The 25,643-nt window shown below is 41.6% G+C and overlaps 1 protein-coding gene across 3 annotated transcripts in view; it reads right to left on the bottom strand.

The window, feature by feature from the left end:
* LOC108712644 (phospholipid-transporting ATPase VB) overlaps positions 1-25,643 on the bottom strand; it is a 332,007-nt gene that overhangs the window by 89,728 nt on the left and 216,636 nt on the right. For all 3 annotated transcript variants that reach the window (XM_041588036.1, XM_018254962.2, XM_041588038.1), the window contains one exon: positions 21,313-21,507. In XM_041588036.1, the coding sequence (XP_041443970.1) occupies positions 21,313-21,507 (195 nt within the window). The remainder of the gene's footprint in view (positions 1-21,312; positions 21,508-25,643) is intronic.

Genomic DNA, 25,643 nt, shown 5'->3' on the forward strand with positions numbered 1-25,643 from the left:
GTGCCCCCAGTCATTTGACTTGTGCTCTGATAAACTTCAGTTACTGTTGCACTGCAAGCAGCCTAACTACTGTATAGACCAATGGGAAGATAACAGCCCCCGACACAAGATTACAGCTCCTTGGTACTTATGAGAACAGCACTCTATAGTAAAGATGCAAGTCCCACTGTGCCTCCTTCAAATTCATTCAGTTGGCTTAACAATAGCCTGCCTGAAAACAGTAACACCCTGAATTGGTGGCTCTTTCTGAACGCACGGGATCAGTGACTGCGAGATGGCTGCTGACACAGCTATATTACAAATAAAAAAAGATTTTATATGGTAGAGTAAATCATTTGCTGTGTAAACAGTGTCATTTAGAAATAAAAACGACACCATAAGCATAACAGTAACCCTTTAACATTTAGCTTTTTCAACTTTTTTTTCATTTTAGGGTAAATAACATGAAATCCTTTATCCAAATAGAATGGGAAGGCAATCTCCTATAGACTGCATTTTAAGTAATTGTAATAAAAAAAAAAAAAAATTCTAAAAAAAAAAAATTTCTTGTTTCTATAATATTAAGACAATACATTGTACTAAATTCCAGATAAGATATAATTAATGCTTACTGGAGGCCCATTGTTCTGATGATGAGCCGCCGGGAAGAGAGGGGGGTGATATCACTGCAAAAAAATATTTCTTGTTTCTCTAATATTAAGACAATACCTTGAACTAAATTCCAGCTAAGACATAATTAATGCTAACTGGAGGCCCATTTTTCTGCCGATGGGCCGCTGCGAAGGGAGGGGGTTGATATCACTCACATGCAGTGTAGCATTAGAGAGTGACTAAAGTTTATCAGAGCACAAGTCACATTACTTGAGGGCACCTGGGAAACTGACAATATGTCTAGCCCCATGCCAAATTTAAAAATTAAATATAAAAAATCTCAGTTTTTTGAAAAAACAGTATCCCTTAAGCATTTTGGGTAACAGATACCACATCTGTATTTCAAATTTGTCTCTTGAAAATGCCTAATAAATTTTGTGAGAATACTTTTCTTAACAAGGATTCTTAACAAGTGAATTCTTGGTTTTCTGGATAATGGCTTGCAGATAACAGATCTTATACCTGTGCCTGTACTATTATCACATTTAATTAAAACTTGCAAAGTGCCAACATCTCATATGGCCCCACATAACCCTTCTCTGTCATTTATGTATCTTTACCCAAGCAGCCCCACTAGCTGTATCACTGACTTAATAGTTCACAGAATTTATGTCCCATTGTTATCCACATAGTGTTAAATATCCAAGGCTCTTGTAGTTCCATACATGACAATGGTATTGAAATGGGAAGCCTTGGTGTTTTTCCAAAGCTTCAGCAATAAATGGTGTGGGGTTGCTTAATATACCATACACTATATTGGCCCTTATTTTTATGTTATGAAGGCTGCAGCTTGTGATATTGTGCAGTTTAGTGCTGCAAGTTCCATGAGAACAGAATGGAAATCCTTTGGTCAATAAACAATATAAAAGATCTGTTACCATGTTGTGTGCATTACAGTTCTCCTGGATTCTTGGCAACCAAAATGAAGTAACAAATACAGGTTCACAATGCACCTTAACAACCGCACAGATACATGCTTTGGAAAAAAAAACTGTTCTCAGAAATAAGGTCAATGCTATACTTTTGATTTATGTTCAGCTTCTATAACAGGAAATAATAAAATGAAAAATACAAATTAAAACTTTAATTGATTAAACCTAGAACTTAGCTTATACCAAAAATCCCCCAACATGGATTGTATCTTTCATACATGTGTTTCCCCAGCCATTTGTGATCAGAAATGAAGCTTAAACTGCTTTAAAGTGAACTTTCATTGACTATTTGTTCATCTGGCTTTCCTGGAATTAAACCATAGCTCAAATTTGTAATGATATTTTAGTTGAATGGGTATGTAAACATTCTGGCTTTTGGACAATTTTTTGTTATATTTATCATTAATTTTTGGGGGTGGACTTATCTTCCTGTAGTACTGCTAGGGATGTAGCGAACGTCGGAAAAAAAGTTCGCGAACATATTCGCGAACTTGCGCAAAAATGCGAGCGGTTCGCGAACGGTTCGCGAACCCCATAGACTTCAATGGGAAGGCGAACTTTAACATCTAGAAAAGACATTTCTGGCCAGAAAAATGATTTTAAAGTTGTTTAAAGGGTGCAACGACCTGGACAGTGGCATGCCAGAGGGGGATCAAGGGCAAAAATGTATCTGAAAAATCTGCCTGTGTGTGCTTGGAAGAGATAGTGTAGGGGGAGAGCTGTTAGTGATTTCAGGGACAGATGATAGTAAGCTTGCTGGCTAGTAATCTGCTTGATACTGCTCTGTATTGGAGGGACAGAAGTCTGCAGGGATTTGAGGGACATTTTAGCTTAGGTAGCTTTGCTGGCTAGTAATCTACTGTTCTCTTTAAACAACTGCCATACGTTGACCTTGTAGGCATTGTTTGCCCAGTTTTTTTGGACGCAGCCACTGAAGCACAGTTGCCAGAAAAAATATGCCATATAAATGCTGAAAATAGTAATTTTTCGCCATACGTTGACCTTGTAGACATTGTTTGCCCAGTTTTTTTGGACGCAGCCACTGAAGCACAGTTGCCAGAAAAATTATGCCATATAAATGCTGAAAATATAAATTTTTTTGGTTGCAGCCACTGAAGCACAGAGGCCAGAAAAATTATGCCATATAAATGCAGAAAATATGCATTTTTTTGGTCGCAGCCACTGAAGCACAGTTGCCAGAAAAATTATGCCATATAAATGCTGAAAATATAAATTTTTTTGGTTGCAGCCACTGAAGCACAGAGGCCAGAAAAATTATGCCATATAAATGCAGAAAATATGCATTTTTTTGGTCGCAGCCACTGAAGCACAGTTGCCAGAAAAAATATGCCATATAAATGCTGAAAATAGTCATTTTTTGCCATATACGTTGAGTCAACGTATGGCAAAAAATTACTATTTTCAGCATTTATATGGCATATTTTTTCTGGCCTCTGTGCTTCAGTGGCTGCGGCCAAAAAAACTGGGCAAACAATGCCTACAAGGTCAACGTATACACTACTACAGCGGTGGATACGGATTACGTAAAATATATTATGGCTGCTTGAAAAAAGTCACTCCGGTGTTTTTTCTGGAGACGGTAATATTATGGATATTTAGACAGAATGTGAACAAGGTCACACAGCTAGATGGCGGGTTGAAGAAAACAGTGTGCAAATAATGCCTACAAGGTCAACGTATACACTACTACAGCGGTGGATACGGATTACGTAAAATATATTATGGCTGCTTGAAAAAAGTCACTCCGGTGTTTTTTCTGGAGACGGTAATATTATGGATATTTAGACAGAATGTGAACAAGGTCACACAGCTAGATGGCGGGTTGAAGAAAACAGTGTGCAAATAATGCCTACAAGGTCAACGTATACACTACTACAGCGGTGGATACGGATTACGTAAAATATATTATGGCTGCTTGAAAAAAGTCACTCCGGTGTTTTTTCTGGAGACGGTAATATTATGGATATTTAGACAGAATGTGAACAAGGTCACACAGCTAGATGGCGGGTTGAAGAAAACAGTGTGCAAATAATGCCTACAGGGCAAATAATGCCTAAAAGGTCAACTTATACACTACTACAGCGGTAGTAAAATAAAAAAAAGTAAAATAAAAAAAAAATGAATATTAAAAAAAAAAAATTAAAGTTGGTGCTGCTGAACTACTAGGAGCAGCAGATTAGCACACCAGTCCCACTCCCCAACACTGCTAGACTAATAGCACTGGGCTCTTATAGTAGTAGTAGTAGTAGTAGTAAAACAACAAAAAAATAAATAAAAGCAGTCCTTACAAGGACTACTGTTATTGCAGCAGTCAGCAGATGAGATCAGAAGCAGGACAGCTGCCCACTGCAGCTACATACAGAGCACTGCAGTAGAAGGTAGATTACTAGCCAGCAAAGCTACCTAAGCTTAAATGTCCCTCAAACCCCTGCAGACTTCTGTCCCTCCAATAACAGAGCAGTATCAAAACGATTACTAGCCAGCAAACTTTCAACTGTCCCTGAAATCACTAACAGGCAGCAGCTCTCTCCCTACACTATCTCTTCAGCACACACAGGCAGAGTGAAAAAACGCTGCAGGGCTTCGGTTTTTATAGGGAAGGGGAGTGGTCAAGGGGAGAGCTTCCTGATTGGCTGCCATGTACCTGCTGGTCTGGGGTGAGAGGGCAAAAAAAAGCGCCAACAATGGCGAACCCAAAATGGCGAACGTCGCGCGACGTTCGCGAACTTCCGGCGAGCGCGAACACCCGATGTTCGCGCGAACAAGTTCGCCGGCGAACAGTTCGCGACATCTCTAAGTACTGCCTGTTTAGATCGAAGAACACATTAGAAAAACAAGCACAATACCTTAGGATGGAGACAAAATTGAGCACTGAGTGTCCTGGCAATAGTGCCTCCAATGCATCCCTTCAACTAGCTCTGATAAATTACATGCAATTTCAAACTCGGACACTGGAACTACTGACAGCCTGGACTTAAGAGTCATTCTAGGGTGCTACTAGCAGACTGTATCAATGACTTCAAAACTAATTAATTGCTAATGCTGCTATTTACACAAAGTGCATCGGCTTGCAAACAGCAATACAAGCAATGTAGGACCTGCCTAACCCAATTGGTGGTACAGAGATGCCTGGTGCACACAGGTGGAGGTTCCCTCCTAACAATAGTCCAAATAGAAAAATCCAATGGCACACAGGTCTGCTGCAACACTTCAAGTGTTTATTACGGAGTGCAATGCACTTGAAGTGTTCCAAATTTTCTATTTGCAGACCGCAATGCCTTCCAAATTCTGAAACTGTGAAAGAAAATGTGGTCAGGGTTGAAAAAAAAAAAAACCCCTACTTTGAAATAACATTCAAATTCTGGTAAAAAGAAATCCATGGTGAGTTACATCTGAAACTTGCACTTTAAAAAAAAAAAAGCTCTAGACTCTATCCTCATCCTCTATGGCTCACTGGTGGGTTTACTTTGGAATCGACACATTTTGGGTGAGATCTAACAGATGCAGGCTACAGTCATACACCTGAATGAATTGCAATCCCAGTCTCTTCAGACTTGTTCTCTGTCATAACAACAGCTAGAAATCGATAAAGGTAGAAAGTAAGATTGCCAAGGAACATTGTCCTATATAAGTAGACTTTGTGCCTAAACATCTTCTGTGACGCTAATATAAATCTGTTTTGTTTCTATAGTGTTTTTCAGGGGCAAACAAAACCTTTTTATTTTACTGTTAATAATATAATAACTTATCTATTCTGCTTTACCCAATCCCCATAATAATGAAACTGCTGCAGCCGGAACAATAAAAGTGGCAAAGCTTCTTAAACTACTTTTGTAAAGGCTAACATCAGAAAAAGAAAACTCTGTACCTCCTAAGATTTCTGTATAGTTACAGTGCATCTGAGAACCCCCACTAGAGTAATTACAGGTTGAACACAAAAGGCTTATCAAAATAGGTACCTGGGCATCTATAAAGAGTATAAGAGTAATTGTCCTATATACTGTAGGTAGACTTTAACGCTAATATTAATCTGTTTTGTTTCTATGGTGTTTTTCAGGGGCAAACATAACCTTTTTCTTTTACTGTTAAAGGGATCCTGTCATTGGAAAACATGTTTTTTTCCAAACGCATCAGTTAATAATGCTACTTCAGCAGAATTCTGAATTGAAATCTATTTCTCAAAAGAGCAAACAGATTTTTTTATATTCAATTTTGTAAATTTCCCAGCTGCCCCTGGTCATGTGACTTGTGCCTGCACTTTAGGAGAGAAATGCTTTCTGCCAGGCTGCTATTTTTCCTTCTCAATGTACTGTAAATGAGTGTGTCTCAGTGGGACATGGGTTTTTACTATTGAGTGTTGTTCTTAGATCTACCAGGCAGCTGTTATCTTGTGTTAGGGCTGGGACACACTGGGCGATTTGGGGAGATTTAGTCGCCTGGCGACTAATCGCCGCGACTTTCCACGACCAATCTTCCCCGAATGCTTCCCCTCGCTCTGCGCCTGGCTAAAATGAAAAATCGCCTGCGCTAATCACACGCGGCGATTCGTTTTCCGAAGTCGCCCGAAGTTTCCTCGTGAGGCAACTTCGGGCGACTTCGGAAAACGAATCGCCGCGTGTGATTAGCGCAGGCGATTTTTCATTTTAGCCAGGCGCAGAGCGAGGGGAAGCATTCGGGGAGAAAAGTCGCTGCGATTAGTCGCCAGGCGACTAAATCTCCCCAAATCGCCCAGTGTGTCCCTACCCTTAAGGAGCTGCTATCTGGTTACCTTCCCATTGTTCTTTTGTTAGGCTGCTGGGGGGAAAGGGAGGGGGGTGATATCAGTCCAACTTGCAGTACAGCAGTAAAGAGTGATTGAAGTTTATCAGAGCACAAGTCACATGACTTGGGGCAGCTGGGAAATTGACAATATGTCTAGCCCCATGTCAGCTTTCAAAATTGAATATAAAAAAATCTGTTTGCTCTTTTGAGAAATGGATTTCAGTGCAGAATTCTGCTGGAGCAGCACTATTAACAGATTCATTTTGAATTTATTTTTTTATCCCCATGACAGTATCCCTTTAATAATATAATAATTTATCTATTGTGCTTTACCCAATCCCCATAATAATGAAACTGCTGCAGCAGGAACAATAAAAGTGGCAAAGCTTCTCAAACTACTTTTGTAAAGGCTAACATCAGAAGCACCAAAAAAGAAAACTCTGTACCTCCTAAGATTTCTGCATAGTTACAGTGCATCTAAGAACCCCAACGCCCACTAGAGTAATTACAGGTTGAAAACAAAAGGTTTATCAAAGTAGGTACCTGGGCATCTATAAAGAGTATAAGAGTAATAGCTCTTTTTAGTACTTCTGTGATACGGAGATCACCTGCGTATCTGTAGACTCCCACTTTTTTGATTAAAGAGTAAAACTTGATCCATTGAAAGCAGTTGAAATGGTGAAAGCTGGAAAGTGCCTTTAAATGTTATGCTAATGACCCAAACACTTCCAAAGTTCTCACCTTGCCTCATGGCAGGAGTGGCCCTGCTCTACTAGTATAGCAAGGGCCCAAATGAGAGGAAACTGTACATTTGGGTGAATTATGAGCACCTGGACCACTGATCATCTACAAACACATATAGCAACACAAAATATTGAGTTAAAATGTTGCTTCAAAAGTTTATTACATTATGATTTTAAAGTGATACAGACACAAAAAAACTACATTTAAAATATGAATGTACATTAAAAGTTACCTATAAGTCATGTTGATAATTTTTTGCTGAGAGGTTTGTTTTTGTAAGCAATTGTTAGTTGAAGTTTCTAAACCTGGCTGTTTTGCCAACCTGACTGTCCCACCTCAGCCTGTAAGTTAGAGATTCTAATGCTAACAGACTCATGCTGCACAAATATGGCAGCCCCCTCATACTGGAACATGGGGCATCAGACAGGTAATGTAAAGGCATTGTGCACATATTATGATAGATGTAAAAAAGAGTTTAATTTCTGGTGTCAGTATCTCTTTAAATACTGGGCTACTTCGACCTTCGACTACGACTATCGAAGGATTCGAACTAAAAATCGTTCGACTATTCGACCATTCGATAGTCGAAGTACTGTCTCTTTAAAAAAAAATTCGACCCCCTAGTTCGGCAGCTAAAAGCTACCGAAGTCAATGTTAGACTATGGGGAAGGTCCCCATAGGCTTTCCTAAGTTTTTTGATCGAAGGATATTCCTTCGATCGTTGGATTTAAATCCTTCGAATCGTTCGATTCAAAGGATTTAATCGTTCGATCGAAGGAATAACCCTTCGATCGTACGATCGTACTATCTGCGCTAAATTCTTCGACTTCGATATTCGAAGTCGAAGGATTTTAGTTCCTAGTCGAATATCGAGGGTTAATTAACCCTCGATATTCGACCCTTGATGAATCGGCCCCTAAGTGTATGTAGAAAGAGTTCAGCACACTTTCCAGATGGAAGTCTTAGTTGGGGTCTGGACTGCTGCAAAAAAAGATGAAGCATTCAGAGAATGTGCGGATTGGGGTATGGCCCATGGTCCTGGCTAGATGTGCATATGGGACACCAAGATTTTTGGGACAGCCTTGAATCCCATCAAATAAAAATTTGATTATTTAATCAAGAACAAAAGACAGTTTTTAAATCTCATGCCAATCTGGGGCAAAGCAAAGCAGAGTCATCAAAGGAAATCCATCATTAGATTATGGTCAGGTTTCAGTGAGCAGTGTTTCATTTATTTTGGCAACGGCCTGCAAGTATTTGGCTTGACAAACAAAGCAAATTCCTCTGAATTAGGTCAGTGGATAAATAATGAATGTCTATGCAGACTAAACTACATGAAAGATACAACATGGGCAACTTTAACAGCAATTGTCCAATGTTAAACATTAAACTTCTGCATGTATAAAGCCTCAAGCATTGTTCACATCTGATCATTCTGGGAGTTGAGACAGAACAATTGCTGACGTATAAACAAGTATCCAGGGGCTCCCAAGGGGTGCTGAGAAATCACATCCACTGCCTTGGGCACAATGCCATGCATTTAATTTGCAAAACAAACAGATCACTTTATAAACTGATTTAAACACAACAAGTAATGAATAGTTTGGTGGTAGGAAAACAGTATATAAACTTACATATTTGCCATTAAAATAGGATCCCGATAGCTACAGAGCAATTTGGCACATTTCAATAGCAAGCAGGTGACATTTATTCTGTCTGGATTTAGATAAATGGATTGGTTCACCTTTGGTAGACAGCTTTGCTAAAAATCTGTTTCTTCTGCATCATGGTAGTAGCTCCACTGCTTTATTAAGCCCCGTGTGGATAAAGAGATAACTTTTAGCATAGCAGATGATTAAACAGTGTTGACATACAGCTGCTTAACTGTCAGCTCTATGTCATTTGCACCACATTCCTAAATTGGGTTTTACCAGTGGAAAGCATTGCAAAAATGAAAAACCCTTAAGAAAGAGTTTCTCAAACATTTGCTTTGCTTTTCTAAAGTCTTGCCAGAGGCAATTCAAAATAGCCTGTCTTTCTACAGAAACATCCTTAAGCAGCAGAAGAGAACAAATCCATGTTGTAAGACATGGGAGAGTTTGGAGATTGTATATAATTGGGAAATAGAATGTGTGGCCAATGGATAAACACGAGTTTCTATTTACTGAATTTCTTCATTCCAAACACCTTTAAAATAAGCATATTAGTTAATTAGTTCAGCTGCATTTCTCATGCTGGTATAAGAGGCAATGCAAATGTGTGTTATGCAGCTGAATCCAGCAAGAGTTTGTTATAATGATCCAACCTAATCACAGGACATGGGCACCGTCAAGTCTTGGACCCCTTCTCCCACCCTCATCATCATTACCCTTAACAAGAACTATATTCTATATTTCTTTTGCCTTTAGCCAATCACCTGTTGCACTACATTTTCAACAACCCCTTGTTTCCTGGCTCCCTTACTAACCCTGTCATAGCTCTGTCTCCTTCACTTCCGTATGGTCCCCAGGGGCACCCTTGAGGTATAAAAAATGCATGATAAAGAGTAGGAATAAGTTATCTGTAAGCACTTGGCTTATGGTAAGAGAACCAATGCTTGGGGTCATCTTTACATAAAGACCCCCCCCCCCAACAAAAAGAACAGCTGTTGATTAACAAAAGCAACCTATCAATTTAGCTAAGGAGACAGCATCATGGCTAAGGGACAAACTGGACCCAGATGTGGTTTGGTGGAATAGTTAAATCTTATTGGCCCTGTTATGGACAGTGAGGGTGGTAACATTATAAATTAATTTACCCCTCTTACCAGAAATAGCCTTACTTCTACTGTTTTCCTTCCCCTTCTTCCCTTTACTTTATTAATTGTTGTAATATTTCTTGTTCTTTATATCATAGTTTTATTCAGTTAATAGTATTCCTACACATGGCATAGAGGTAATGGAAGCACAACATGGGTGAGGTAAAAGGATTCTGTCATCATTTTTATGGTTCAGTTTTTATTTCTAAATTACACTATTTACATTACAAATAATTCACTTTACGATATAAAATTTTGTTCCTGAACCAGCAGTAAAAAGTGGCTGAAGTTTATCAGAGCACAAGTCACATGACCAAGGGCACCTTGGAAACTGACAATACTGTTTATACTAATCACAAGTGGGTTGGATATGTTCAAATGCCTTGCCTTCTTTTTAAAACAAGGTGAAACAATTTAAACTGACTTATTAATATAATAATTACTGGGTGGGTCCAGGTGCAAATGCCCTGGACCTTTCGCTTAAACAATTGCTTTCACAGGCATTCATGTTCAGGTTACTCACCGCCCGAAGTCACTGGCCTGGGGGCGACGCCCCGAACCCACAGCTTAGGGAGACCCGACAGACAATATGTATCCAATGTTGCGTGCACTTTCACAGACCAGCAGAAGACGGTGGTTAAGAAGAAAGAAACTATGTGTGACACCACATGAAACGCGTTAGGAGGAGTGTTGGGGAAATAAAGTTTCTTTCTTCTTAACCACTGTCTTCTGCTGGTCTGCGAAAGTGCACGTAACATTGGATACATATTGTCTGACAATACTGTATGTCTAGCCCAATGTTAGATTTAAAAATTAAATCTAAAAAAAAATCTGTTTTCTGCACTGAAATCCTATTAACTATGTGGTTTGAAAAAAAACATGTTTTCCTGCAACAGTATCCCTTTTTTAATCTGCTGTGGGTTTAGCAGCTTATTATTTAATAACATGTTTATCCAATCATGAGCAAAGGTATTTAAGGTGGCCAATTGTAAGTTGTGCTTCTGTTTGACTCTCCTCTGAAGAGTGACAGCATGGGATCCTCAAAGCAACTCTCAAAAGATCTGAAACAAAGATTGTTTCACCAACCCCTTGGATGTTGCTCTTGGTGGTCTCAACGCAGGTGCTCATTTTTGTATCTTAGGCTTGGAGGCATGAATTAGTTTCATAAAAAGCAGGTGTACTGCCAAAACAGGATTTTCTTACCGGTAAATCCTTTTCTCCCGGGCCCGTATTGTCAGTGCAGACGTATGGGGTTAAACCTGGATATCTCCGGAGGCAGGACAAAAGAAAAAACTTTAAGCCTTTAAGCTCCGCCTTCTCCCTTAATTATCCGGCTCTGGCCTTGCCCCTTCAGTTTGCGTACCAAAGCCCTGGATAGGAGAAACTTGGAAAACATGCAAGGCATAACGGTATCAACATAAACAGTCATACTATTGACTATGAAATTAATAAGCCTTTTTTTTTTTTTATATATATATATTTAATTCATATATATTAAAATATTTTTCTTTCTTTTTAAATAATATAACAGGTAATTCTGGTCCGAAAGGAACCTTGGCAAACCGCCAACACCTCCTCTAAAAAACGGGAGGGACTTACTGCACTGACAGTACGGGCCCGGGAGAAAAGGATATACCGGTAAGAAAATCCTGTTTTCCCAGGGCAGCCCGTCCTGTCAGTGCAGACGTATGGGGACGTTCAAGAGCCGTCTTCCCATAAAAAACAAGGGAGGGAGAACTTAAGGAGGTACTACTGCTTGCAGCACCTTTCTCCCAAAGGCTGCCTCTGCTGAGGCGAAAATATTGAGCCTATAGAACTTTGCAAAGGTGTGAACTGAAGACCATGTTGCTGCTTTGCAAATCTGTTCTGCTGTGGCACATTTCTTCAGTGCCCATGAAGTACTGACGGCCCTCGTAGAATGAGCTTTGACAGGAAACGGTGGCCGTCTCGAAGATTGCTTGTATGCAAAATTGATTACTTCAACTAACCATCTTGCTATCGTTCTCTTAGAAGCCGCTTGTCCTCTCCTTGGCGGCCCATAAGAAACAAAAAGAGCTTCTGATTTTCTAAAAGCTGTACGGTTAGAGTAATATTTTAGAGCTCTAACCACATCCAGAGTATGTAGACGTTTCTCTACCTCGTTCTGTGGATTGGGACATAGAGATGGTTGTACTATATCCTGGTTCAGGTGAAACTCTGACACCACTTTTGGTAAAAATGATGGTATAGTCCTAAAGACTACTTTAACCTTGTGGAATATCATCCAAGGAACTTTCACTGAGAGCGCTTGTAGCTCGGATACTCTCTTAGCTGAACAAATTGCCAGAAGGAAAACTACTTTCCATGCTAAAAATTTGTCAGAACAATCTGCTAGAGGCTCGAATGGAGGTCCTTGTAACACCTTTAGCACTAGGTTGAGGTCCCATGGCGGAGTGGGATCTCTATACGGAGGCTTGATATGCATAACTGCTTGAAAAAATTGTTTTACTTCAGGTTGAATAGCCCATTGAAACTGAAAAAGCACAGACAACGCCGACGTCTGTGATCTTAGTGCTCCAATACTAAGACCCTTGTCAAGACCTCCTTGGAGGAAACTGAGGAATTGTTGAATGGAGCAATTTCTCCAAGAAATTCTGTTCTCACTACACCACGACTGGAATATTGACCAGGTTCTGTGATAGATTTTAACCGTAGAAGGTTTCCTTGCTCTAACTAAGGTCTTAATCACTTCCTCTGAGAAACCTCTGTCTCTCCAGATCTGGGCCTCAAGTCCCATGCCGCTAAGCGTAGCATTTGCAAGTTGTGATGTCTGACTGGTCCCTGCAACAGCAGATCTGGACGCAGCGGAAGTCGCCATGGTGGTGAGACTGACATGTTCACCAAGTCTGCGTACCACGCTCGCCGAGGCCAATCCAGTGCCACTAGGACTTCCGCTGCGTCCAGATCTGCGTCCAGATCTGCTGTTGCAGTAGTACCTCCTTAAGAACAAGTGCATTGTTCTTGACAAAGTTTTTTTATTACTCTTGCCAACAGTGGAAATAGTGGGAATAGATAAACCTTTGTGAACTTCCATGGGATGACTAAGGCATCTGTTACTTCTGCCCTTGGATCGTTTGTTCTCGAACAGTACCGTGGAAGCTTGTTGTTTCTGTGTGATGCCATGAGATCTATCTCTGGCTTTCCGAATTTCTGTATCAGGAGCTGGAACACCTCTGGATGGAGAGCCCACTCGGCCTGATCGATCTTGTTTCTGCTGAGATAATCGGCCTCCCAGTTTTCCACTCCTGGAATGTATATTGCTGACAAGATTGAGCCCTGGTTTTCTGCCCACTGAAATATCTTGGAGACCTCGTTCATCGCTGCTTGACTCCTTGTGCCTCCTTGGTGGTTGATATATGCCACCGCAGTCGCGCTGTCTGATTGTATCCGTATTGGACAATTTCTTAACTGGTGTGACCAAACTCTCAGTGCTTTGTAAACTGCTCTCAATTCTAGCACATTTATGTGCAGCCGAGACTCCTTCTGCAGCCATTCTCCTTCGCATGTCTTGTCGTTCATTGCTGCCCCCCAGCCCGATAGGCTGGCGTCTGTACTTATTACTGTCCAAGGTGGTAGTGACCACAGACAGCCTCTCGCAACATTTCTCTCCTCTGTCCACCACGTCAGTTCTTTCCTTAGATCGTTTGTGAGTGGAATGTTTTGAGACAGATCTTTGTGATCTCTGTTCCAATGAGACAGAAAATGCCTTTGAAGCGGCCTCAGGTGAAACCGTGAGTAAGGAATCGCCTCCAGAGTCGACACCATCAACCTTAACAGCCTTAAGTGGTCTTCTGCTGTGGGCTGCATCATTCGCAGAAAACTTAAGGTCGCTGTTTGTAACCCTGTTACTTTGTCGTTTGGCAGTGCCACCAATCTTGTCCTGGAATTGAACTGCATGCCTAGAAACTTGATTGATTGACTTGGTAACAAGTTGCTCTTCTTGGCATTGATCAGCCACCCGAAGTGACGAAGTATACTGAGCGTTTGACGCGTCTGTTCCTCTGCCAATTCCGCCGTAGGAGACATAATGAGGATGTCGTCTAGGTATGGAGTTGCTTTTATCCCTTCCGTTCTTAGAATGGCTATTACTGGAGCCAATACTTTTGTAAACACCCGAGGTGCCGTGGTCAATCCAAACGGTAGGGCTCTGAACTGGAAGTGATTTTGACCCACCGCAAACCGCAGGTATTTCTGATGACCCAGATGTATCGGTATGTGCAAGTACGCCTCCTGCAGGTCGATGGTTGTCATAAAATACTGTGGCTCCATGGCGTTGATCACTGATCTTAGCGTCTCCATTCTGAACTTTTGCTTTTTTACATGAACGTTTAAAGGTTTGAGATTCAGAACAGGCCTGTAACTCCCTCCCTTCTTCTCTACCAAAAATAAATTTGAATAAAAACCTCTGAACCTGAATTGGTGAGGAACTTCTACAATGACATTTGCTTCCAACATGTTCGAAATGCAGTTCAGCAAGCCTTTCCTTTTTACTGGATGGCATGGTAGAAAAGAAGGAACAAAAGCTCTTCTGGGAGGAAGGGTTTCGAAGGGAATCTTGTAACCTCTTCTTACTATGTCGAGTGCCCACTCGTCGTGAATGAGCTCTTCCCACACCGGGTAGAAACTTAGAAGTCTCCCGCCAACTGCTTTGATTCCATCCGGTGCTTGATGACCTTCATGCATCTGAGGTCTTTGGCACGTTTTGCTTTCTAATTGGCTTGTTCTGGCTTGGCCAAGTCGTTCTCTTACGTGCCACATAGTTTGATGAACTAGTCTGGTTATATGAGTTACGTCTGAATGGACGAAAGGACCTAGATGAAGTCCCCCAAGATCGGTTGGACTGTCTTCGGTACTGATCCGGATGATTTTTTCGCCCTTGTGGTAGAAATGCACTTTTTCCACCAGACACATCTGAAATTAATTGTTTCAATTCAGGCCCAAAAAGATGCTCCCCTGAATAAGGCAGAGAAATTAATCGACCCTTTGATGCATTGTCTCCTGACCAATGTCGAAGCCATAGAGCCCTTCTACTGACGACTGTATTGGCTGAAGCTCTTGCTGCCAATCTTATGATTTCCAATGCGGTCTCACCTAAAAAATCAAAAGCTGTGGTTATTCGGTTAAGCTCAGCTGTGAGAAATGAGTCTTGTGAATAATGTTGTAACAGTTCTTGAGTCCAGAACTTTGCGGTACGTGCCAGTCCTGATGCCGCTGTAGCCGGCCTAAAAATGGCCGTTGTACTTGCGCAACCTCTTTTAAGAGCATTCTCCATTCGCTTATCCATTGGATCTCTGAATGCCATAGCATCCTCAGTGGGAAGAGTTGTATACTTAGACAATCTAGAGACCGCAGAATCAACCTTTGGTGGTTTATCCCACTTCGGTTTATATTCTTCAGGAATGGGATACTTCATAAAAAATCTTTTACTAATGTTCACTCTCTTTTCTGGGTGATTCCATTCAGAATCAATCATCTGTGTGATAGACTTAAACACTGGAAAACACTTTTGTTTTCTTGACTGCAAACCTAGCACTCTATCTCCTTTAGAAGCGGGTGTAGCCGTGTCCTTTATCTCTAAAGTTTGTAGCATATCCCTCAGAAGGCGTCTCACTTGATCCTGCTGGACAAAGACTGGCCCTTCCGATTCTGAATCTGAAGAATATACTTCTGAAGATTCTTGACACTTATCTGAACTTCCCGACAAGGATTGATCAGAACTGAAAGATGAAGATGATGGAGACCTGTGTCTCCTTTTATGAATAGGGCGCTGTTGTAACGACTGTTGTACAGTTGTTTTAACCCATTTAACAAGGTCAGAAAACTGTTGCTGCTGTAACCCAGCCGATGAAGCTAATGGTGGTAACTCTTCCTCAGCTAAATGCCCTGTGGGCGAATGTTGTGCCAATGGGCATGCCTCTTGGGTCAGAAAAGGGACTGGCCCATCCAACAAACAAGGCCCCACCTCAGGATCCGAGCTCCCTTTTGCACCTATCCCCCTAGTATAATTGGAGGAAGTTGGAGGACTGGCTCCCCTCTTTGTGCGTTTGGACTTGAGCCTGCTTTTCCTGGACTTTGCCTCTACTTGCGGCATGTCCTTAATTAAATCCAATAATGTCTCTGGAATTTCAGGAATCGACATGGCAAAAAAATGAGATAATACTCACAAGAATGCCTCTTAATCCTCGTTACAACCCGGAATTGCGGTCAACTCAGCCTGTAAGCAGCTCTACCGTGCTTTCTGCTGCACCTCCGATGCACACTTGCGCCCTCGAGCGAAAAGAAAAAATACTTCCGCATTGAACTAACATCCCGCGAGAATAGGAAGTACGCACGCCACGTACTGACATCCACTGACGTCACTCGCACCCGGCAACTTCCTGAATGCGCTCCAACAGCCTCTGCGCCCATCGCAAAAACACAAGGCGGGTAAGCGCTTTTAATCACCTCGCCCCAGCAGCACTCAGTGCCCCACTTAACCCGGGACTCTAGACTAGTACCCTGGTGTGTAATTGCTCCTCATTAAAACCAGGAGTCAGAGTGCACTCACCTCGCTGATGCCTGGTGCAGGCGATTCTTCCTCTTACAAAAGAAAGGGGGAATTCGCCTGTTCATTAACCCCCTGCATGGGTTAACAACCACTCTGCAGCCTCTCCCACCGGGCTGTCTTGGGTGTTGGTAAAAAGATTACAGTGAACAGGCTCACTCTTTACACCTCCTGGGCTTATCTGACTGGGTGCTTATGGTACCTCAGACATCTCCACTTGGCAGTCACTGCTGGCAAGGAGGGAGAGCCGTGCCCAGTCCCCTAGGGAATGGACTCTGCACATTCCCTGAAAAATAAAATCTAAAAAGAGCTAACTACTCTTAACTAATTACAAGGGAATTACCCCTGGTCCTACCTCCTAATCAGGACAAAAAAAAAAAACTGAAGGGGCAAGGCCAGAGCCGGATAATTAAGGGAGAAGGCGGAGCTTAAAGGCTTAAAGTTTTTTCTTTTGTCCTGCCTCCGGAGATATCCAGGTTTAACCCCATACGTCTGCACTGACAGGACGGGCTGCCCTGGGAAATAGAGCCTTGTGTAGGCTATCAGTCCACATGGAGCTATCATATAGCAAATTGCAGCCTTTATTTAGCATCCCCAGGGACTTTTTTCATGTTTGTGTTGCTCCCCAACTCTTTTTACATTTGAATGTGACTCATGAGTAAAACAAAGCTGGGGATCCCTGTTTCAGGGGAAGGCTACAAAAAGCTATCTCAGAGGTTTGAACTGTAAGTTTCAACTGTAAGGAATGTAATCAGGAAATGGAAGGCCACTGGCACAGTTGCTGTAAAACCCAGGTCTGGCAGGAGAAGAAAAATACAGGAGTTAGTTGCATATGTGGAGGACTGTGAGAATGGTGGATCTGTACACCGTTCTACAATTCAGCTTAATTTGCACAAAGAACATCTGTATGGCAGGGTGAGGAGAAAGAAACCCTTTCTGCACTCATGCCACAAACAGAGTCACTTGTTGTAGGCAAAAGCCACAGTCATTTTGGAACAAAGTGCTTTGGACTGATAAGACAAAAATTTAGTTATTTGGTCATAACAAAAAGCGCTTTGCATGGTGGAATAAGAACACCACATTCCAAGAACAGCATCTGCTGACTATTGTCAAATTCGGTGGGTGTTCCATCATGCTGTGGGGCTGTGTGGCTAGTTTAGGGACTGGGGCCCTTGTTAAAGTTGAGGGTTGGATGAATTCAACCCAATATCAACAAATTATATAGGATAATGTTAAAGCATCAGTCACAACGTTGAAGTTACGCAGGGGTTGGATATTTCACCAAGACAATGACCCTTAACACATTTCAAAATCTACAAAGGTATTTATTCAGAGGGAGAAGTGCAATATTCTGGAATGGCCTCACAGTCCCCTGACTTGAATATCATTGAAAATCTGGGTTGATTTGAAGCAGGCTGTCCATGCTTGGCAGCCATCAAATTTAACTGAACTAGAGAGATTTTGTATGGACGAATTGTCAAAAATACCACCATCCAGAATCCAGACACTCATCAAAGGCTATAAGAGGTGTCTAGAAGCTGTTACATTTGCAAAAGGAACCTCAACTAAGTATTGATGTAATATCTCTGTTGGGGTGCCCAAATGTATGCACCTGTCTATTTTCTGTTAATCCAATAAACTTCATGTCACTGCTGAAATACTACTGTTTCCATAAGGCATGTTATATATTAAAAGGAAGCTGCTACTTTGAAAGCTCAGCCAATGATAAACAAAACTCCAAAGAATTAAGAGGGGTTCTCAAACTTTTTCATATGACTGTATGATAAAAGCAGTATCTATCCATTACTATTTCTGCACTGCTAGTCCTGACTACTACCACTGTAGTTGTTAAAAAGTATAAGCTCTCTCCCAGCTGGGACTCCATTTTCCACAATGCTCTGTGTGTTGTCTAATTAACAATTCTGCGAAGAAGGAAAATCAGAGAGGCACAGAAGTCATAATGGGCTATAGAATCTTGGCTGGAGGTGAGCCAAAGAAGGAAAATCAGAGAGGTCATAATAGGATGTAGAGTCCTGGCTGGAGGTGAGCCAAAGAAGGAAAATCGTAGAGGCACAGAAGTCATTATGGGATGGAGTCATGGCTGGAGGTGAGGCAAATACAGTTAGGGACAAACAGACACTGCTCCAATTACATATATTTTGAAAAAAATTACATACAAAAATTACGTTTAAAATTACATTAAAAAATGACTAATGATATTAATGTTATAGTATATATATATATATATAGAATTATATTTTCTTTTAGTGTGAAACATTTTAATATTTATTATTAGGCTGGTGTTCCTCTTTAATGACTTTATGTTAAATTATCATTTATTTAGTTTGGTTACTTTTCTTCAGCCAGTCATTTAGCACAGTCATTTGGCACAGGTCTATGATTAACAAAGGCGTAAACACAAATATTGAGATTAAATATGTAAATTCTAGGAGTTTAAGTACACAGTTGAAATGATGTCCCTGCCACAAAGAACTTCAATGAACCTTAAGAACAATCAATGAACCTTAAGAACATAGATAAGCAACAACAGCCCTTATATTTTACTGTTTGTCTGTTTAAAAGGCAATTTTGAATAATAATTCCTGCAAAGTTAATTCTCGGTAGGTTTCCCATCCATTTGGTTTTCACCAGAACAGTCCGTTTTTTATTGTTCGGAACAATAATCTGGCCAATAAATGAAACACCTTTAAATATTAAGATACTTAACATGACTTACTTATTATCAAATGCAGTTAATTGCAGTCAATCAAAAATAAGAAACAGTTTTTCTAAATTAGCATTTCTGTATGTCATAGCTTTCTTGATAACCAATTTCCTTATAATAAATCCCACACCTGTAATTGAAGGTTTGGGCTTACGTATCAGGCAGAATATAGATAGAGATAGGGTTGCCATCTATGTGATTTTGATTTTGGGTTTAGGAGAAGATTGCTATGGTGGGAGCCATTTACAAAGTCCAACAAAGAACACAGGGCCGGAACTAGGGGTAGGCAGAGTAGGCGGCTGCCTAGGGCACCATCAGTGAGGGGCACACTTTAAAAAGCATTTTTTAAGCAAGTTTTTCTTTTTTAAGCGATTATTTCATTATTTATTTTTATAGCTTTCATGACACTCTGGCCTGGGGCAAAACCTCCCGCCTCCTTCCGGCGCTTCCGCCCACCCTATCCCTCTTGCCGGCAACTTAGTACTGCAGCTTACGAACTGCCTGGTGGCGCATTGCGTCACACACGTACGCACGTCAGTGACGCCGACGCGGCAGAGAGTTGGTGGACAGGCGCGTTGGTGTGGCTCAGTCAGGCTCAGTGCTCGCAGCCTTGCACACTGTTTGCAGGCACTGAAGATTGGATTCTGTACTGTGAAGGTTCCTGCTGCTGACACAGCCAGGTACAGATTTGGGCCATTTTTTTTTAATGTTGCTGCTGGGCTGGCACAGGTACATAGATACTTGGGGGGTGGGGGGCCTGCATGATCTTATTTATTTTTGGCTGCTGCTGGCACAGATAAAGATTGGGGCCAGGGGCAGTATGATGGCTGCTGGTATGGGGGGGCAGTATGATGGTTGCTGGTACGGGGGCAATATGATAGTTGGCTACTGGCACAGGGGGGCAGTATGGTTGGCTACTGGCACAGGTACAGGGGGCAAGATGGCTACTGGTACAAGGGGCAATATGATGGATGGCTACTGGCACAGGGGGGCAGTATGGATGGCTACTGGCACATGTACAGGGGGGCAGTGTGGATGGCTACTGGCACAGGTACAGGGTGGCAGTATGATGGCATATGATGGATGGCTGCTGGTACAGGTACAGGGGGCAGTATGATGGCATATGATGGATGGCTACTGGCACAGGTACAGGGGGGCAGTATGATGGCATATGATGGATGGCTGCTGTCACAGGTACAGGGGGCAGTATGATGGTTGGCTACTGGCACAGGGGGGCAGTATGGATGGCTACTGGCACAGGTAAATGGGGCAGTATGGACGGCTACTGGCACAGGTACAGGGGGGCAGTATGGATGGCTGCTGGCACAGGTACAGGGGGCAGTATGGATGGCTGCTGGCAAAGGTACAGGGGGGCAGTATGATGGCATATGATGGATGGCTGCTGGCACAGGTACAGTGGGGGCAGTATGATGGCATATGATGGATGGTTACTGGCGCAGGTACAGGGGGGCAGAATGGATGGCTACTGGCATGGGTACAGGGGGACAGTATGATGGATGTGGCTGAAGGATTAGCTGAAAACTCTGCAGCTACATATTAAGCTACCTCAAAAATGGGAGGGCTGGCAGTGTAAGGGCTACCTCGTCACTGAGGAGGTTTTAGCTTATTGCACTGTTTTCATAGGGGTTGTGTTAAAAGTAAAATGTTGTGGCCATTCCAGTATTGGTGTTAAGTGAACCCTTAATTTGCACTTTGTTTAACAGGATCAAATTATCCTTTTATTTTGTTTTTAAATATCCATGGTAAGGTGGAAAATGGTAATGCTCTTTCGGTGAGGGGGGGGGGGCGCTAATTGATGCTCTTGCCTAGGGTGCCAAACTACCGTGGCCCGGCCCTGAAAGAACAGCAACATCAAACATGCACTGCATTACTTTTGCAATATAAGAAGATTGAAGTAGTAACCCAAAATATCAACAAATTAAATCTTTGCTGTTAAAGAAGGTACCAGAACATGCTACCTGCTGATTGGTCAATGTGAGCTGCTAGGCCAGAAAAAACTTTTATTACACATTACTCAATACAGTAATCATGTGTAAGTAATGGATTAGGCGCAAAACAAATAATTAGTTCCACTTACTTATTATAAATGCTGGTTTTGGTGAAGTTCACTCTTCTGTCAATGCAGTATCGCTTATAGTCTTCCACTGCATCTTTAATGGCAATAACACCAAGCACAATTGCCAGTGGCACCATGGTAATTTCTTTGTGGAACACACCGATTTGGGGCACCCAGTTCAAGGCGGCCAGGAAAACAAAGTAAATGTTGGCCAATCTACAAGAAAAAGAGATGAAATTTATTAAATGATAAAAGTGAAACAAATACATTAAGGAATCCTGCTATTATTTTTCTATTAGATTTTGAGAGGCAGACAATTTTTTTTGAGTGATTAACCCATCCCAAAATGTAGTGTTCCCCTCATTGCTTGAAAATGGATTTGCATGAAAATGCCAGCGAATCTGTCCCGTTTCACTGAAAAATTTGCAAGACTCCTAATTTTAAAAATTCTTAAAATTGCAAAAAATTTGTGAAATGCAGTTTTTTTTTGTTGCAGCAATTTTTCTGGGGTGAATTTTTGCTGCAGATTTGCTCAAAAATGTGCAGGTGGCGAAGTGTGGAAATTCGCCTCAAATTAATGCTTGGTGAATTAATTAGCCCATCACTAAATCTCATGCATTTTTTTTTATGGGTTACAGCCATATTTAGTCAAAATCTCTGTGTGAGCAATGAGCTTTAAGAAATACTGACACCAGAAATTAACATCTTTTTTACATCTATCATAATATTGCCTTTGAAAGCTACTTATAACTTTTCCATAAAGTATTTGCACAATGCTTTTACATAACCTGTCCGATGCCCCCTGATCCTGTATGAGGGGGCTGCCATATTTGTGCAGCAGGAGTCCGTTAGCATTAGAAACTCTAACTGACAGGCTGAGATGGGACAGTCAGGTTGACAAAACAGTTAAGCTTAGAAACTTTAACGAACGATAACTTTCAAAAACAAACCTCTCTGCAAAAAACGATCAACATGACCTATAGGTAACTTTTAATGTACATTCATATTTTAAAAAGTAGTTTTTTAGTGTCAGTATAACTTTAAAAATCTTGGAGCATTATTGAACAAATTGCAAAAAACAATGGAATGTTAAATGCTGGGCACATTTGCAAACCTCGCCTGCAAAAGCCCTTGCTTCCAACTATGTTGTCACTTATTTACTTATGTTTTCCTTGATTTTATTAGTTTCTCCTATAGGTCAAACTAGCCTAAAATAGCGAGTGCTATTCTGAGACAATTTGAATTGGTCTTCATTTTTTCTTGCAGTTTTTAAATTATTTAGCTTTTTGTTCAGCAGCTCTCCAGTTTGAAATTTCAGCAGCTACCTGGTTGCTTATAGAGATGCACCAAATCCAGAATTCAGGGTTTGGGCTTTTTCAGCAGGATTCAGATTTGGATGATTCCACGTGCCCAACTAAGTCAGATTCAAATTCTTAAAATCCTTTCTTAAAAACATAATTTTTTTAACTGTGTGTTTCATATGTAGTTCTCTGTAACCCTTCTGAACCCTAATTTGCACATGCAAATTAGGGTTTGTATTCCGTTTGGTAAAGAGCCAGATCTTTCACAAAGGTTTCAGCATTTGGTTGAATCCCAAAATAGTGGAGTTAATGCATCCCTAATTGCTAGGGTCCAATTTAACCTAGCAACCAGGCAAGGGTACGAAAGAGAAACAGGAATATGAATAGGAGAAGGCCAAAATAGAAAGATAAACAAAATGGAAAAATAACAATAAAACTGTAGCCTGTGCTGGTTTAGTGGCCTCCCATTTAAAAGCTGGAATAGACAAGCAAGTATAAAAAAAAATAATTCATAAGGACTAATTAAAAACTTGTTAAGAATAGTCTATTCTATAACATATTAAATCTTAACCTAAAGATTAACCACCATTAAATATATCCCCCCCCTAAACGTTTTCGAGACAACCATAATTCTATCATCCCGTGTCTATGTGTACAACTTGTCTTCCATTTTTTCATTATTTCTAGAGACACCTGCAAAGATCCTTGCAACCAAGTCCACAAAGTTAACATGAACCAATCATTTATAACCATTAGAGGGCAGGTAGAATGTGATGGATGATTTACACTTAACTCAAGGCAAATAATTGGATGGTATGCTGTTCTGCATGCAATGAATAACAGTGAAGGTGCTAGGTGTGCAGGCTGGTGAGACCTGAAGTACTTGATCATAAAAATGCCATATGTTCATACAAAAGCTCACTGCGTATGTTCAGTTCAAATAAGTGCAACCCACAGTGCTCCAGATGTTTTGCAAATCAAAGCCTCATGCCCTCTGTCCCCAATGACAAGATCCCTTTATTGCAGAGATATTTGCTTTTCCTTTTTTAAAACAAACGTACAAAAGCTTCCAAATGATTAAAGTAAGGATACACAATAAATAAGATTGTTGAAGATAATAACCCATATTACGTCAGTAGTCACTGATTATTTTATTACATACTGAAAAAGTACTAAACAAACAGTTGTAAAAATGGAATTTTAAATTTAAGATCACATCACACATTAAATATATGGATTTGCCCCAGTGAACTTTGCAGCATGAGCCAGACTTTGCAGATAAGCCTCAGTGTTACAGCTTACCCTGATGGTCTAGTGGGGGGGGACGGCAGGGGCGCCTGCCGCCCCCTCGGCGGGGATGCCCGCCACGCGTCCATCTTCATCCGGCGCCTGGTTTCAAATATTTAAATGGGTATTGTATAGTTTTTCACTGCCCGTTATAGGTTTGTTCTTGGTGCCTTTAACTTTTTGCTATTCTGATTCTGAGCTTGATTCTGACTACCTGTTGTGACCCCTGCCTGATGATTCTGACCTCTGTATCCTGATCCATTGCCTGAATTTCGACTACCTCTTCTGCCTTATCCCTCTGATTGATCTGCCGGTTTTGACCCTTGCCTGCCTGACCTTCACTACTGGCGAAGAAAAAGTGAGGTTCGTAATGACCCTGCTACAGGGTGATCCCCAAATTTGGGCCCTGAGGTTACCTCCCACTGACCCTGCCCGCTTTTCCTTAGAAACTTTCTTTAAGTCTATGGCAATTCTCTACGATGACCCGGATCGTGCTTCCTTTGCCGATTCCGCAATTCATAAGCTGCGCCAGGGAAAGCGGGATGCGGAGGTGTACTGCACTGAGTTCCGCAGATGGTCAGTAGAAACTGGATGGAACGACATGGCTCTTCGTAGCCAGTTCCGGATAAGGCTCCCAGACTCTGTCAAAGACAGCCTAGTAAATTAACCGCTAATCTACTAACCTGGATGACCAGGGTCTTTGCATTTACTGAGGGGAAAAGGGTCATTTTCTAAATCTATGTCCTAAGAGGCCGGGAAACTTCCAAGCCTAAATGGAGAAGGGGAGCTCCATTTGGGTGCAGAAGTTTCCTCTCCCCATTCTTCCTCTAGGATTATGATACCAGTTAAATTAACATGGCCTATGGGCTCTGTCAAGATCTCTGCTTTTGTGGATTCTTGGGCAATTTTCTGGATGCTGCCTTCGCAGTAAGGTTTAATGTTCCTTTAACCTCTCTTAGCCCTCCTATGAGAATTTTAGCGGTGGACAAAAAGCCTTTAGGTTTGGGCCTGGTAACCAAGAAAACTGTAGTTCTATCCATGTCTTCCTACAACTCACACTTTGAGGAACTAGCCTTTTTCATTATTGAGGGTGCTTCTTCCCTCTAATTTTAGGGTTACCTTGGTTTCAGGCACATAACCCACATGTAGATTGGGTAACAGGGGAGATTCTCCAATGGGGGTCTAAATGTAAGGGTTCTTGCCTTCCTCCTCTGGTGGCAGTCTCCCTTGAGGGGTAGGGATGTCGCGGACTGTTCGCCGCGCGAACATCGACTGTTCGCGCTCGCCGAATGTTCGCGAACGTCGCGCGACGTTCGCCATTTTGGGTTCGCCTTAGCTGGCGCTTTTTTTTGACCTCTCACCCCAGACCAGCAGATACATGGCAGCCAATCCGGAAGCTCTCCCTCCTGGACCACCCCCACACCCCCTGGACCACTCCCCTTCCATATATAAACTTAAGCCCTGCAGCGTTTTTTCATTCTGCCTGTGTGTGCTTGGAAGAGCTAGTGTAGGGAGAGAGCTGTTAGTGATTTGAGGGACAGTTGATAGTAAGTTTGCTGGCTAGTAATCTACTTGATACTGCTCTGTATTGGAGGGACAGAACTCTGCAGGGATTTGAGGGACATTTTAGGTTAGGTAGCTTTGCTGGCTAGTAATCTACCTTCTACTGCAGTGCTCTGTATGTAGCTGCTGTGGCTGGGCACTGATCTCTTCTGATCTCATCTGCTGACTGCTGTAATAACCCAATAGTCCTTGTAAGGACTG

The sequence above is a fragment of the Xenopus laevis genome, chromosome 3S (genome assembly GCF_017654675.1).
Source record: "Xenopus laevis strain J_2021 chromosome 3S, Xenopus_laevis_v10.1, whole genome shotgun sequence".
In the NCBI taxonomy this organism is placed as follows: domain Eukaryota; kingdom Metazoa; phylum Chordata; class Amphibia; order Anura; family Pipidae; genus Xenopus; species Xenopus laevis.